Raw genomic sequence first — 17,081 nt, forward strand, 5'->3', positions numbered from 1 at the left:
CCCCCTCTGACAAACGGGCATCATAATCCCCAGCACAGTCCTTGGCACCCGGCGCGCACTTAGTCAAAGTGGTCATTAATAAAAAATGGAAACCGAGGAAGAGACTCAATCGAGCACAGGACTGGCAGAACTAGAGCACGTCCACCAGGCGGGGGAAAGCCTCGAGAGGTTTGCAACCATTTCATTTACTCAAACTCCCCTCCAGTTTAAGTCTTTGGAACTTAGAGCGGGTTTTTCAGTTCTGAAGAAGCAGCTAAAACGTACTGGGCAAGTGGGTGCATTAAATATGCGTACGTGGGCTCGTATGTGTTTGTGTGAGTATATATGTATGAGTGAAAGTGCACTTGTGAGTGTTTCAAGGCTAGACTGAGCCAAGTCCCGTGTAACAGGGGAATTCCCTGTTCCCAATTCCCGTGTCCCTTATAAACAACTGGGCATACGAGTCTCCTGGGATATGAGGCAGTGCCGGCTTATTTCCTGTAGGCTAGGTTGGTCCCCAAGCCCCAGGGCCGTTGCCTGTGGAAACAACACCGATAATCCATCGCTCGTTTGGCATCTGAGCCAAAGCCCCACACCAGTTTTGGACCCAGGAGGCGGACGGAGTTAAATGTCCCCTTCCTCGTAGAGGCGGCATTTCCTCCTCCGTGAAACGGGGATCGGATCCCATCCCTCCGCCCCCTCGGAGCGCGAGTCCCACGAGGGAAAGCGGCCGACTCAGATCCGTTTCTCCTGTGTCTGCCCCAGTGCCCAGTGTGGCAGATGCTTAGTAAATACGCTAATTAACCAACCATGGCATGGCGCAGCCTCCGCAGTCTGACTCTACTACAACCCAGTCCACACATTTCACTCTTTTAAGTCCAGCCTGCTCACTGTAGCTCCATCTCATCTATCTCACCGCCACCACCTCGCCCATGTTCCTCCCCTGGCTGGGAACTCCCTCCCCCTTCATAACCGACAAACGATCGTTCTCCCCTCGCTCAAAGCTTATTAACAGCATATCTCTTCCGAGAGGCCTTCCCCGACTAAGCCCTCGTTTTGAGAAGCAGCGTGGCTTAGTGGCAAGAGCCAACTTGTTCTTCCCAAGCGCTTAGTACACTGCTCTGCACACAGTAACCGCTCAATAAATACGATTGAATGAATGAATGAATGAAGAGCCCAGGCTTGGGAGTCAGAGGTCATGGGTTCTAATTCCGGCTCCGCCACTTATCAGCTGTGTGACTTTCGGCGAATCACTTCATTTCTCTGTGCCTCAGTTACCTCATCTTCATTAGTAAAATTAACTCCATCAGATCTGAGCTCCCCAAAGTCACTCCTCCCCATTCTCTAACCCCCCGGCTCTCAACCCTCTCCGCTACTCTCCCATCCTTCCCAGCAGTATCCTCAGATGAGATCTCCTCCCTCCTCTCAAGTGCTACTCCAGCCACCTGTGCTTCAGACCCCATTCCCTCTCATCTTATCAAATCTCTCGCCCCTTCCCTCCTCCCCTCCTTAACTTCCATCTGCAACCGCTCACTCTCCACTGGTTCCTTCCCCTCTGCCTTCAAACATGCCCACGTCTCCCCCATCCTAAAAAATCCCTCTCTTGACCCCACCTCCCCTTCTAGTTATCGCCCTGTCTCCCTCCTACCATGCCTTTCCAAACTCCTAGAACGAGTCATCCACACCCGCTGCCTCGAATTCCTCAACGCCAACTCTCTCCTCGACCCCCTCCAATCCAGCTCCCGTCCCCTACACTCCACCGAAACTGCCCTCTCAAAGGTCACCAATGACCTCCTTCTTGCCAAATCCAACGGCTCCTACTCTATCCTAATCCTCCTCGACCTCTCAGCTGCCTTTGACACTGTGGACCACCGCCTTCTCCTCAACACGCTACCCAACCTTGGATTCACAGACTCCGTCCTCTCCTGGTTCTCCTCTTATCTCTGCGGCCGTTCATTCTCAGTCTCCTTTGCGGGCTCCTCCTCCCCCTCCCATCCCCTTACCGTAGGGGTTCCTCAAGGGTCAATTCTTGGTCCCCTTCTGTTCTCTATCTACACTCACTCCCTTGGTGAACTCATTCAGTCCCACGGCTTCAACTATCACCTCTACGCTGATGACACCCAAATCTACATCTCTGCCCCTGCTCTCTCTCCCTCCCTTCAGGCTCGGGTCTCCTCCAGACATCTCCATCTGGATGTCTGCCCGCCATCTAAAACTCTATATGTCCAAGACTGAGCTCCTTATCTTCCCTCCCAAACCCTGCCCTCTCCCTGAATTTCCCATCCCTGTAGACGGCACTACCATCCTTCCCGTTGCACAAGTCCGCAACCTTGATGTCATCCTCGACTCCGCTCTCTCGTTCACCCCTCACATCCAATCCGTCACCAAAACCTGCCGGTCTCACCTCCGCAACATAACCAAGATCCGCCCTTTCCTCTCCACCCAAACCACTACCTTGCTGGTTCAGTCTTTCATCCTATCCCGACTGGATGACTGCATCAGCCTCCTCTCTGATCTCCCATCCTCCTGTCTCTCCCCACTTCAGTCTATACTTCATGCTGCTGCCCGGATCATCTTTGTGCAGAAACGCTCTGGGCATATTACTCCCCTCCTCAAAAATCTCCAGTGGCTACCAATCAATCTGCACATCAGGCAGAAACTCCTCACCCTGGGCTTCCAGGCCGTCCATCCCCTCGCCCCCTCCTACCTCACCTCCCTTCTCTCCTTGTCCAGCCCAGCCCGCACCCTCCGCTCCTCTACCGCTAACCTCCTCACCGGGCCTCGTTCTCGCCCATCCCGCCATCGACCCCCGGCCCATGTCCTCCCCCGGGCCTGCAATGCCCTCCCTCCGCACTTCGGCCAAGCTAGCTCTCTTCCTCCCTTCAAAGCCCTACTGAGAGCTCACCTCCTCCAGGAGGCCTTCCCACACTCAGCCCCCTTTTTCCTCTCCTCCTCCCCATCCCCCCGGCCCTACCTCCTTCCCCTCCCCACAGCACCTGTATATATGTTTGTACAGATTTATTACTCTATTTATTTTACTTGTACATATTTACTATTCCATTTGTTTTCCTAATGATGTGCATCTAGCTTTATTTCTATTTATTCTGATGACACCTGTCCACATGTTTTGTTTTGTTGTCTGTCTCCCCATTCTAGACTGTGAGCCCGCTGTTGGGTAGGGACCGTCTCTCTATGTTGCCAACTTGTACTTCCCAAGCGCTTAGTACAGTGCTCTGCACACAGTAAGCGCTCAATAAATACGACTGAATGAATTAATAAATCTGTAAGATGGGGATTATGACTGTGAGCCCCATGTGGGACACCCGCATTATCTTGTACCTACCCAGTGCTTAGAACAGAACTTGGCACATAGCGCTAAACAAATACCATTACTATTATTATTTCTTTTTATTTTTTATGGTATTTCCTAAGCGCTTACTACGTGCCAGGTATTGTACTAAGCACTGGGGTAAATACAAGCTAATCAGGTGGGACACAATTCACGTGCCACAAGGGGCTCACATAACTGAGGCCCAGAGAAGTGAAGTGAGTGGCCCAAGGTCACACTGCAGACAAGAAGAGAGAAGCAGCGTGGCTCAGCGGAAAGAGCCCGGGCTTTGGAGTCAGGGATCATGGGTTCAAATCCCGGCTCTGCCAACTGTCAGCTGTGTGACTTTGGGCAAGTCACTTCACCGCTCTGTGCCTCAGTTACCTTATCTGTGAAATGGGGATTAAAACTGTGAGCCCCCTGTGGGACAACTTGATCACCTTGTAACCTCCCCCAGTGCTTAGAACAGTGCTTTGCACATAGTAAGCGCTTAACAAATGCCATCATCATCATCATCATCAATCATCACAAGAGGCCTTCCCTGATAAAGCCCTCTCTTCCCTAGCTCCCTCTCCTTTCTGTATCACCTTTGCACTCAGATCTTTGACCTTTGGGCGTTTGATATTCATTCCAATCCCAACCCCACAGCACTTACATACGTCTTTAAATTATATGTTATAAATTATTTACTTATATTAATGTCTATCTCCCCCCGCTAGACTGCAAACTCACTGTGGGCAGGGAACGTGTCTACCACCTCTGTTGTGCTTTCCCAGGTGCTTGATACAGTGCTCTGCACGCAATGAACACTCAATAAACAGCACTGATGATGAAGTGGTGGATTCATAATAATAATAATAATAATGGTATTTGTTAAGCGCTTACTATGTGCAAAGCACTGTTCTAAGTGCTGGGGAAGATACAAGGTTATCAGGTTGTCCCACTTGGGGCTCACAGTCTTAGTCTCCATTTTCCAGATGAGGGAACTGAGGCCCAGAGAAGTGAAGTGACTTGCCCAAAGTCACACAGCTGACAAGTGGCAGAGCTGGGATTCGAACCCATGACCTCTAGCTCCAAAGCCCAGGATCTTTCCACTAAGCCACAGCTGCTTCATCACTTGGACTGGAAAGCACACCCGGGCCCGTGCTTCATCATCACCCTTCTGCATCACCACTGCACTTGGATTTTCACACTTTATTCACACCTCCCTCAGCCTTCCAGCACTTCAGTCCATATCCATAATTTATTTATATTAATGTCTGTCTGTCCCCCTCTAGCCTGCAAGCTCCCTGGGGGCAGGCAATGTGTCTACCAACTATGTTATTTTGAACTCCCCCAAATGCTTAGTACAGTGCTTCGCCCACAATAAGTGCTCATGAGAAGCAGCATGGCATAGTGGATAGTTGTACTTGGACTTCCCAAGCGCTTAGTACAGTGCTCTGCACGCAGTAAGCGCTCAATAAATACGATTGATTGACTGATTGATAGAGCACGGGCCTGAGAGTCAAAAGGTCACGGGTTCTAATCCTGGCTTCGCCAGTTGTTTGCTTGGTGATCTTAGGCAAGTCACTTCATTCCTCTGAGCCTCAGTTACCTCATCTGTAAAATGGGGATTGAGACTGTGAGCCCCATGTGGGGCAGGGACGGTGTCCAACCTGATTTGCTTGTATCTATCTCGGCGCTTAATACAGTGCCTGGCACATTAGTAACCACTTAACCACTTAACCACTACCATTATTATAACAATAAATACGGTTGGTTGCTAACCTGATAACCCAAAGCCACAGAGCAGCCTCTGAGCAGCCTCGGAGCTGCAGGTCTGGATCATCATCATCATCATCATCAATCGTATTTATTGAGCGCTTACTGTGTGCCGAGCACTGTCCTAAGCGCTTGGGAAGTACAAATTGGCAACATATAGAGACGGTCCCTACCCAACAGTGGGCTCACAGTCTAAAAGGGGGAGACAAAAACAAACATACTAACAAAATAAAATAAATAGAAGAGATATGTACAAGTAAAATAAATAGAGTAATAAATCTGTACAAACATATATACATATATACAGGTGCTGCGGGGAAGGGAAGGAGGTAAGAAGGGGGGGATGGAGAGGGGGACGAAGGGGAGAGGAAGGAAGGGGCTCAGTCTGGGAAGGCCTCCTGGAGGAGGTGAGCTCTCAGTAGGGCCTTAATTCCTCCTGCCCCGCTGCCCACCCGCCTGCCGAGCTTCCTGGGGGTGAAAACACGGTCTCGCCTCTCCCCAAGATGGCATCTCCCCTGATTTCACTGGCACCGTGGGCCAGGCCCAGTTGGCCTGCGCCCCGCTCTCCCTGCAGCCGCCCCCCTGCTCCCCTCTGCCTCGCTGGGTCTCTCCGGCTCCCTGAGCCACGGCGTTCAGAACCCCGGGCTCGGGGGGACACATCATCATCACCATCATCAATCGTATTTATTGAGCGCTTACTGTGTGCAGAGCACTGTACGAAGCGCTTAAATAATAACAACAATAATAATTTTGGTATCTGTTAAGCACTTACTATGTGCAAAGCACTGTTGTAAGTGCTGGGGAGGATACAAGGTGATCAGGTTGTCCCATGTGGGGCTCACAATCTTAATCCCCATTTTACAGATGAGGGAACAGGCACAGAGAAGTGACTTGCCCGAAGTCACACAGCTGACAAGCAGAGGAGGTAGGATTTGTGTTGCCAATTTGTACTTCCCAAGCGCTTAGTACAGTGCTCTGCACATAGTAAGCGCTCAATAAATACGATTGATTGATTGATTGATTGAACTCATGACCTCTAACTCCCAAGCCCGTGCTCTTTCCACGGAGCCACGCCGTTTCTTGCACATCGCAGGCCAAGTCCCGGAGAGACGGGCCGCCTGCGGTCCCTGTGGTCCTTCTCTCCTTCCAGAGTTTCCCCCCCGTCACCCTCCCCGACCCCCCAGAGATCTGAGGGTCCCACGGAACCCCAGGTCGGCAGCGGGGCCCACCTTCAGCTTCTTCTCCTTCTCGTGCACGACGGCGCGGACGACGTTGAGGGAGGTGTAGGTGAAGCTGAGCATGAGCAGCAGCGGCAACTGGTTCTGGATGGCCAGGATGAAGACGTCGTCGAAGTACGGCGGGTGCGGGAACCGCTTCAGGGCCACGGCCACGCGGTCCAGCAGCCGGGCGGCCGGCGCGGCCGCGTGCTGGACCATCACGGCTCGGTCCACGGCGTGCTGTACCGCCAGGAAGCCCTCGCGCAGGTAGCCTGCGGGAGACCGACCCGGTCGGAGGCCGTGGGGTCAGGGCCCCCCCAACTCGCTCCGGAGAGGCACCCGGGGTGGCAGGCTCCGGGACCCCCCCCCTCTGCTGGGTGCTGCGGTCCTGTGGACAGAGTGTAGTTTGGGGAGGGGCCGCAGCCCTGCTGGGTGACTGGGGGCCACTCCCTGAATCTCTCCGGGCCTCAGTTTCCTCCTCTATACGAGGGGAATCAGGTCTTTTAGACTGTGAGCCCACTGTTGGGTAGGGACTGTCTCTATATGCTGCCAATTTGTACTTCCCAAGCACTTAGTACAGTGCTCTGCACATGGTAAGCGCTCAATAAATACGATTGATGATCCCTGCCCTCCCTCCCTCACTATTGTGTCCGATCTGATTCGCCTGCAATGACCCCAGCGCTCGGCACACAGCAAGTGTTTGATAAGTGCCATCGTGATCTCTACTACCAGTATTCTCCAGGACGCCTTCCCAGACTGAGCCCCTTCCTTCCTCTCCCCCTCATCCCCCTCTCCATCGCCCCATCTTACCTCCTTCCCTTCCCCACAGCACCTGTATATATATTTGTATATATTTATTACTCTATTTTACTTGTACATATCTATTCTATTTATTTTATTTTGTTAGTATGTTTGGTTTTGTTCTCTGTCTCCCCCTTTTAGACTGTGAGCCCACTGTTGGGTAGGGACTGTCTCTAGATGTTGCCGACTTGTACTTCCCAAGCGCTTAGTACAGTGCTCTGCACACAGTAAGCGCTCAATAAATACGATTGATGATGATGATGATTATTCTCATTGGTAGCGCCAGTAGTAAATCCTTTCCAGTGGAAGAGGGAGCGAGGACACATCAGACAGCGGGGAGGCGGGTACGGAGGGGAAGGGCAGACTTTTACAGCAGGAAAAGATGGGGTGAACCAAAAAGAAAAAATTGCGGTATTTAAGTCCTTACCGTGTGCCAGGCACTGTACTAAGCACTGGGGTGGACACAAGCAAATCGGGTTGGACACAGTCCCCAACCCACCTGGGGCTCATACGCTCAATCCCCATTTTACAGTTGAGGTAACTGAGGCCCAGAGAAGCAAAGTGACTTCAACCAATCAATCGTATTTATTGAGTGCTTACTGTGTGCAGAGCACTGTACTAAGTGCTTGGGAAGTCCAAGTTGGCAACATATAGAGACAGTCCCTACCCAACAGTGGGCTCACAGTCTAGAAGGGGGAGACAGAGAACAAAACCAAACATTAACAAAATAAAATAAATAGAATAGATATGTACAAGTAAAATCAATCGTACTTATTGAGCGTTTACTGTAAAGAAGTAAAGTAAAGCCCAAGGTCACATGGCAGAAAGTGGCGGAGCCGGGACTAGAAGGACTTCCTTCCTCTCCCCCTCGTCCCCCTCTCCATCCCCCCATCTTACCTCCTTCCCTTCCCCACAGCACCTGTATATATGTATATATGGTTGTACATATTTATTACTCTATTTATTTATTTATTTATTTTACTTGTACATTTCTATCCTATTTATTTTATTTTGTTGGTACGTTTGGTTCTGTTCTCTGTCTCCCCCTTTTAGACTGTGAGCCCACTGTTGGGTAGGGACTGTCTCTATGTGTTGCCAGTTTGTACTTCCCAAGCGCTTAGTACAGTGCTCTGCACATAGTAAGCGCTCAATAAATACGATTGATTGATTGATTGATTGATTGACTAGAACCCATGACCTCCTGATTCCCAGGCCCGTGCTCTACCCCTAGGCCTTGCTTCTTTTTCCAGTCACGGAATCAAGGGGAGGAGGGCCGTGAGAGTCAGACAGGGTTACAAAGACAGATGTCACAGAGACAGAAATGTACAGAGGAGACAGAGAAACCAAGAAAGATGAACAGATGAGAGACAGATGGGTACAGGGAGCGAGAGAGAGAGAGAGAGAGAGAGAGAGAGGGAAGGAGGGAGGGAGGGAGAGATGGAGAAAGATGTCGAGGGGCGGAGGGAGAGAGAGAAAGCAAGCGAAAATACATTTTCGCACTGGGGCATCAACCATACTCAGCTTCCAGGAATTACGATCTGTGCATTTATTGAGTGGGGACTGCCAGGCTCTTTTCATCATCAATCGTGTTTATTGAGCGCTTACTATGTGCAGAGCACTGTACTAAGCGCTTAAAACACTGTTCTAAGCGCTGGGGAGGTTACAAGGTGATCAGGTTGTCCCACGGGGGGCTCACAGCCTTGATCCCCATTTTACTGATGAGGGAACTGAGGCCCAGAGCAGTGAAGTGACTTGCCCAAGGTCACATAGCAGATATGTGGCGAAGCCGGGATTAGAACCCATGACCTCTGACTCCCAAGCCCGGGCTCTTTCCACTGAGCCACGCTGCTTCTCTTGGCTTACTCTTTTCTAAGTGAGTCCCTGCCCTCCCTTTCCCGAACCACCATATTACTTGAACATATTTCCTATTCTATCTATTTTGTTAACGATGTGCATCTAGCTTTCTTTCTATTCATTTTGATGACTTGACACCTGTCCACATGTTTTGTTTTGTTGTCCGTTTCCCCCTTCTAGACTGTGAGCCCGTTGTCGGGTAGGGACCGCCTCTATATGTTGCCAACTTGTGCTTCCCAAGCACTTGGTACAGTGCTCTGCACACGGTAAGCGCTCAATAAATACGATTGAATGAATGAATGAATGACCCACAGGAACCATCTTGCCTCAGGAGAAGAGTTTATAATAATAATAATAATGGCATTTATTAAGCGCTTACTATGTGCAAAGCACTGTTCTAAGAGCCGGGGAGTTTACAAGGTGATCAGGTTGTCCCACGTGGGGCTCACAGTCTTAATCCCCATTTTCCAGATGAGGTAACTGAGGCACAGGGAAGTGAAGTGACTTGCCCAAAGTCACACAGCTGACAAGTGGCGGAGCTGGGATTTGAACCCATGACCTCTGACTTCAAAGCTCGTGCTCTTTCAATCAATCGTATTTATTGAGTGCTTACTGTGTGCAGAGCACTGTACTAAGCGCTTGGGAAGTCCAAGTTGGCAACATATAGAGACAGTCCCTACCTAACAGCGGGCTCACAGTCTAGAAGGGGGAGACAGAGAACAAAATCAAACATATTAACAAAATAAAATAAATAGAATAGATATGTACAAAATAAATAGAGTAATAAATACGTACAAACATATACACATATATACAGGTGTATATGTATATATATATACATATTTCCACTGAGCTACGCTGCTTTTAAATGTGAATGGCCCAGATGCTGGGTGGCTCAGTGGAAAGAGCCAAGACCTGGGAGTAGGGAGACCTAGGGTCTAATCTCCGCTCCCCCACCGGCCTGCTGTGTCACCTTGGGCAAGTCATTTCTCTTTGCCTCAGTTTCCTCATCAAAAAAATGCGGAGGCAATGCTTGCTCTTCTTCCTACTTAGACTGTGAGCCCCACATAGAGCAGAGATGGTGTCTGGCCTGATTCATTCATTCAATTGTATTTATTGAGCGCTTACTGTGTGCAGAGCACTGTACTAAGCGCTTGAGAGAGGGCAATACACTAAACAGACACAGAGTGCTCCCCCAGAGTGGGGAAGCATGAGCCCCTGCTGCAACAAAGTCCCTCCCCATTGTTCACCCCTCTCTTCTCACCTGCTGCCAACCTCACCTCTTTGTCTCTCTTTTGGGGGGACGCGCGACTGTCTGTGTCTGAATGGGAGCGTGCGTGCGTGTGTGTGTGTGGGTGTGTGTGTGGGTGTGAGAAGCAGCGTGGCTCAGTGGCAAAAGCCCGGGCTTTGGAGTCAGAGGTCCTGGGTTCAAATCCCGGCCCCACCACTTGTCAACTGTGTGACTTTGGGCAAGTCACTTCACTTCTCTGGGCCTCAGTTCCCTCGTCTGGAAAATGGGGATGAAGACTGTGAGCCCCACCTGATCACCTTGTAAATTCCCCAGCGCTTAGAACAGTGCTCTGCACATAGTGAGCGCTAAATAAATGCCATTATTATTATTATAGACACGCACGTCCCTGGGCTGCCAAGGCTGAGTGAAGCAGCGTGACCTAGTGGATAGAGTGTGGGCCTGGGAGTAAGGGACCTGGGTTCTAATCCCAGCTCTGCCACTTGCTGTGTGACCTTGGGCAAGTAACTTCCCTTCTCTGGACCTCGGTTACCTCATCTGAAAAATGGGGATTACGACTACGAGCCCTATGTGGGACACTCAATCCCCTTGCCCTCTTCTACCTCACCTCGCTACTCTCCTACTGCAACCCAGCCCACACACTTCACTCCTCTTATGCTAACCTTTTCGTTGTACCTCCATCTCAACTATCTTACCCCTGACCCCTACCTCAAATCCTGCATCCGGCCTGGAATACCCTTCCTCCTCAAATCCGACAGACAATTACTCTCCCCTCCTTCAAAGTCTTACTGAAGGCACATTTCCTTCAAGATGTCTTCCCTAAACCCTCCTTTTCTTCTGCTCCCTTCTGCATCGCCCTGACTTGCTCCCTTTATTCTTAATAATCATAATAATAATAATGATGGCATTTGTTAAGTGCTTACTATGTGCAGAGCACTGTTTTAAGTGCTGGGGGCGGAGGGAACAAGGTGACCAAGTTGTCCCACTTGGGGCTCACAGTCTTAATCCCCATTTTACAGATGAGGGAACTGAGACTCAGAGAAGTTCAATGACTTGCCCAAAGTCACACAGCAGACATGTGGTGGAGCTGGGATTCGAACCCATGATCTCTGACTCCAAAGCCCGTGCTCTTTCCACTGAGCCACTGCTTTATTCTTCTCCCCTTCCCAGCCCCACAGCACTTACCATCATCAATCGAGCACTTATCATCATCAATCGTATTTATTGAGCGCTTACTGTGTGCACAGCACTGTACTAAGCCCTTAGCACTGTACTGTACTAAGCACTTATGTCCATATCTGTCATTTATTTATTTATACTAATGTCCGCCTCCCCTCATCTAGACTCTAAACTCGTTGCAATAACAACAATAACCTTAATGGTATTCGATAAGCGCTTACTACGTGCTAGGCACTGTTCTAAGCATGGGATCGTGGGCAGGGAATGTGTCTATTGTGATACTGTCCCCAGCGCTTAGTACAGTGCTCTGCACACAGGAAGAACGCTTACCAAATCAATCAATCAATCGTATTTATTGAGCGCTTACTATGTGCAGAGCACTGTACTAAGCGCTTGGGAAGTACAAATTGGCAACACATAGAGACAGTCCCTACCCAACAGTGGGCTCACAGTCTAAAAGGGGGAGACAGAGAACAGAACCAAACATACCAACAAAATAAAATAAATAGGATAGAAATGTACAAGTAAAATAAATAAATAGAGTAATAAATATGTACAACCATATATACATATATACAGGTGCTGTGGGGAAGGGAAGGAGGTAAGATGGGGGGATGGAGAGGGGGACGAGGGGGAGAGGAAGGAAGGGGCTCAGTCTGGGAAGGCCTCCTGGAGGAGGTGAACTCTCAGCAGGGCCTTGAAGGGAGGAAGAGAGCTAGCTTGGCGGAGGGGCAGAGGGAGGGAAATACCAAATACCATCATTATTACAATTAATAAATATGACTGAATGGATGAATGAATAAATGACAGGGACCGTGTCCAACCCAATTCGATGGTATCTACCCCGGTGTTTAATACAGTGCTCGGCACACAGTAAGCACTTAAATACCACAATTATTATTACCACTATTGTCTGTGCACGTGGCTGAGGAGAAGCAGCCCAGTGGGGGTGCGGGAGTGGACTGGTACTATTGCGCTTTCGAGAGCAAGGCAAGAAGAGCTGAAGGGGCTCTGGGGGCATCCTCACCAGGGGTCCCCCCGTCGGGGAAGGAGGCCTCTCGTGGTCCAGGGAGCTGGAAGAGCGGGAACAGGTAGCCGGTATGCCAGTCACGGTCCAGGTTAGGGCTGAGGCCGGTCTGCTCGCTCCTGGGGGCGTTCCGCGGGCTGGACTTGAAGCGCAGCCTGTACGTCACCTGGGGGAGCGAGCCACAGGGCAGCGGCTCAAGAGGACCCAATCTGGTCCCCCCGACGGCGACCCGGACGGCGGCTGGATCCAGGGCGGCCTGGGAGGTGCCTCAGGGGGACGGGACCGGGTCCGGGGCGGCCCGGACGGCGACTCCACAGGGGTGGACCCGGGGCGGCCCGACACGGCACTCGGTGGTCCCAAGGCAGGCTGGGACTGTGGCTCGGTGGGACCGAAGCCGGGGTGGCCTGGGACGCCGGCTCGGCCGGACCGGACCCTTATTTATTTTACTTGTACGTATCTATCCTATTTATTTGATTTTGTTAGTATGTTTGGTTTTATTCTCCGTCTCCCCCTTTTAGACTGTGAGCCCACTGTTGGGTAGGGACTGCCTCTAGATGTTGCCAATTTGTACTTCCCAAGCGCTTAGTACAGTGCTCTGCACATAGTAAGCGCTCAATAAATACGATTGATTGATTGATTGATTGACCCTGGACGGCCTGGGCATGGCAGCTCGACGGGACCGGGGAGAAGCCTGAGCTCTGGGCGAGGACTAGAGGCCTCCCAGACAGGAGGCCTTCCCAGACTGAGCCCCTTCCTTCCTCTCCCTGTCGTCCCCCTCTCCATCCCCCCGTCTTACCTCCTTCCCTTCCCCACAGCACCTGTATTTATGTATATATGTTTGTACATATTTGTTACTCTATTTATTTATTTATTTATTTATTTAACTTGTACATATCTATTCTATTGATTTTATTTTGTTAGTATGTTTGGTTTTGTTCTCTGTCTCCCCCATTTAGACTGTGAGCCCACAGTCTAAACTCTGAGTTGGGTAGGGACCGTCTCTATACGCTGCCAGCTTGTCCTTCCCAAGCGCTTAGTACAGTGCTCTGCACACAGTAAGTGCTCAATAAATACGACTGATGATGATGAGGACGGGACTGTCGAAGGAGTGTGAGGAGCGGAGAGGGAAAAGCCTCGTGGGCCCACTGGAAAGGTGTCAGGATGTCCAAGAAGGGGCCCAAGGGTCCGGACACACCATGAACCCTCTGCGGCAGCAGGGGGAGGAGACCGGGAGAAGGAAACCGGGAGTCAGGGGCCGACATTCCCTATATCACTCCCCTCTGCCTTACTGGCTTGGGGTGGCCCCTGACTCACGGGAGTCGTTCTTGAGGGGGAGCGGTCTGGCCGGTGGGGACGGGGAGAGGGAGTCCGGACACGTGGGACGTGGGGCAGCCTCCGCTCGGGAGAATCTTTAAGGAGAAAACAGCCCGCCCACCCATCCTCCCGCCCGGCCCAAAGGCAAGGGGCAGACCCCATCCCCGCGGGGACCCCGGCCCACCTGAAGCGGCAGGGGGTCCCAGCTGTGGTTGAAGGAGTGCTCGAACACCACGGCCGCCAGGACGTTGCCGGACCGGTTGTCGGACTTGACGTAATCCTCGAAGTCTCTCTCGGTGGGGAAGCCTCGAACTGCCCGGGGAGGTGGAAGGAAGGGGGGAGTTAGAAGGACCTGGGTTCTAATCCTGGCTCTGCCACTTGTCTGCTTTGTGGCCATGGTCAAGTCACTTAAGTTCTCTGGGCATCAGTTCCCTCATAAAGAATAATAATATTGGTATGTGTTAAGCGCTTACTATGTGCCAAGCACTGTTCTAAGCACTAGGGTAGATGCAAGGTGATTAGATTGTACCACATAGGGCTCACAGTCTTCATCCTCATATTACAGAAGAGGTCACTGAGGCACAGAGAAGTGAAGTGACTTGCCCAAGGTCACACAGCTGACAAGTGGCAGAGCCGGGATTTGAACCCATGACCTCTGACTCCAAAGCCCGTGCTCTTTCCACTGAGCCACGCTGCTTCTCTCAAGTTCTCTGGGCATCAGTTCCCTCATAAATAATAATAATATTGGTATGTGTTAAGCGCTCACTATGTGCCAAGCACTGTTCTAAGCACTAGGGTAGATGCAAGGTAATTAGATTGTACCACATAGGGCTCACAGTCTTCATCCTCATATTATCATCATCAATCGTATTTATTGAGCGCTTACTGTGTGCAGAGCACTGTACTAAGCGCTTGGGAAGTACAAGTTGGCAACATATAGAGACAGTCCCTACCCAACAGTGGGCTCACAGTCCTCATCTGTAAAATGGATATTAAGACTGTGAGTCCCACGTGGGACATGGACTGTGTCCAACCTGATTACCCGGTTTCTATCCCAGCGCTTAGAACAGTTCCTGGCACATAGTAAGCGCTTACCAAATTCCATTAAAAAGAAAAGAAGATTGATTCAGCCCCTCCAGGGTGGGGTAGCATAGTGGACTAAGCAAAAATGATATGGCCCTGCCTGGAAGTTACCTTAGTGTCCTAATCTCCTTCTCCCCTGCTAGACTGTCAGCTCCTTGAGGACAGGATCACATCTTTGTACACTCTCCCACGCATTTAGTGCAATGCTCCGCATACAGTAGGAGCTCAGTAAATACCAATAATAACAATAATAATAATGATAGCATTTATTAAGCGCTTACTATCTGCCAAGCACTGTTCTAAGCGCTGGGGAGATTACAAGGTGATCAGGTTGTCCCACGGGGGGCTCACAGTCTCCATCCCCATTTTACAGATGAGGGAACTGAGGCCCAGAGAAGTGAAGCGACTTGCCCAAAGTCACACAGCTGACAACTGGCGGAGCTGGGATTTGAACCCGTGACCTCTGACTCCAAAGCCCGGGCTCTTTCCAATGAGCCACGCTGCTTCTCTGATCGAGGAGACATCAAGGTGCTGTCAGTCTAGCGGTCCGACCCTTGTAGGAGAAGCTTAAGACCCCTGAAGCTTTCTTAGAGGGTTTAGGGCAGAAGTTTGGGTGAGCCCGTTGTCCCAGGAGGGCTTGGTGGTCAAGAAAGGGCTGCAGATGGGGACACTGTGAGCCCACTGTTGGGTAGGGACCGTCTCTATATGTTGCCAATTTGTACTTCCCAAGCGCTTAGTACAGTGCTCTGCACATAGTAAGCGCTCAATAAATACGATTGATGATGATGATGATGATGACAAATGCCCCAGGGAAGGGGACCAGATTTTTACTATTACTATTACAGATTTTTACTATTTTTACTATTATACCGCGCTCTCCCAAGTGCTTACTACAGAGCCCTGCACATAGTACGTGCTCAATAAATCTGATTGAATGAATGGACGAATGTCCAGATGTGGGTCCAAACGGTCACAGTTATACTCGGGGGCTGTGGGGGCTGAACCGGGGCAGTCTTTTAGACTGTGAGCCCACTGTTGGGTAGGGACTGTCTCTAGATGTTGCCAATTTGTACTTCCCAAGCGCTTAGTACAGTGCTCTGCACCTAGTAAGCACTCAATAAATACGATTGATGATGATGATGATGACAAATGCCCCAGGGAAGGGGACCAGATTTTTACTATTACTATTCCAGATTTTTACTATTTTTACTATTATACCGCGCTCTCCCAAGTGCTTACTACAGTGCTCTGCACATAGTACGTGCTCAATAAATCTGATCGAATGAACGAATGTCCAGATGTGGGTCCAAATGGTCACAGTTATACTCGGGGGCTGAACCGGGGCAGTCTTTTAGACTGTGAGCCCACTGTTGGGTAGGGACTGTCTCTAGATGTTGCCAATTTGTACTTCCCAAGCGCTTAGTACAGTGCTCTGCACATAGTAAGCACTCAATAAATACGATTGATGATGATGATGATGATGATGATGAAACTGTTCCTTCAGAGTCAGTCCCGCCCGGTCCCCCCACACAAGCTCCCTGTCTGAGTCCCGGCCAACCATCGCTGATGATTGGACTTAGGGTGGCCAGTGGGGCCCAGACTGCCGGGACCCCACTCCGCCGGGGCAGCTCCGATGCCTGGCTCCGATGGGGCGGCCCAGAGCCTGGACGACAGGGCCGGCGTCGGCAACCCCAGCTCCGCTCGGGGCTCCCCCATGCCCCTCCCGCCGCCGGCCCCCGGAGTGCCTCGCCCCGTCCTCACCACGGAGGCCGGCGCGCAGGGACCTCTCCACGGCCTCGGCCACCTCCCGCACGGCCACGCTGCCTGAGGGCACGTAGGCCAGCTCCCACTGGACGCCCGAGCGCGGATGCTGGAAGAGCGGGGGCAGCTCGTCGATGCCCAGGCTGGGGTAGGTGGTGATGTTGGGGTGGCCCACGGAGAGCACCCTGAGGCGCAGCGCGATCAGGATGGCGGCAAACAGCAGCGGCAGCGAGACTTCCACCAAGGAGACCAGGACCTGCCGCTTCTGGAATGCAGACGACGTCCCCGTGGCCGCTTCCCGATGGGGCCCGAGGCCGGACGGGAGCGCTCCCCCTCCCCCCGGCCTTGCCCTGCCCTGCCCTGCCAGGGCCTGGTAAGGGCAGGAGGGGCAGACTGAGCCACCTTCAACTTAGAGGGCCGGGAGTGGGGACGGAATGGGGGGCGGGACCGGGAGCGGAGCCAGAGGTTTAGCCAGGAGTGGCTGTGCAGGAAGGGAAGTGGGCAACTCAGGGTGCGGCATAGAGGGGG

General features: G+C 51.4%; 1 protein-coding gene across 2 annotated transcripts in view; it reads right to left on the reverse strand.

Annotated features, from left to right (window-relative positions):
* ABCA3 (ATP binding cassette subfamily A member 3) overlaps nt 1-17,081 on the reverse strand; it is a 91,608-nt gene that overhangs the window by 40,774 nt on the left and 33,753 nt on the right. For both annotated transcript variants that reach the window (XM_038762230.1, XM_038762229.1), the window contains exons 4-7: nt 16,554-16,818; nt 13,894-14,021; nt 12,396-12,561; nt 6,298-6,557 (exon numbers count right to left, since the gene is read on the reverse strand). In XM_038762230.1, coding sequence (XP_038618158.1) covers nt 6,298-6,557; nt 12,396-12,561; nt 13,894-14,021; nt 16,554-16,818 — 819 coding nt within the window. The remainder of the gene's footprint in view (nt 1-6,297; nt 6,558-12,395; nt 12,562-13,893; nt 14,022-16,553; nt 16,819-17,081) is intronic.

This window comes from Tachyglossus aculeatus, chromosome 21 (genome assembly GCF_015852505.1).
Source record: "Tachyglossus aculeatus isolate mTacAcu1 chromosome 21, mTacAcu1.pri, whole genome shotgun sequence".
Classification (NCBI taxonomy): domain Eukaryota; kingdom Metazoa; phylum Chordata; class Mammalia; order Monotremata; family Tachyglossidae; genus Tachyglossus; species Tachyglossus aculeatus.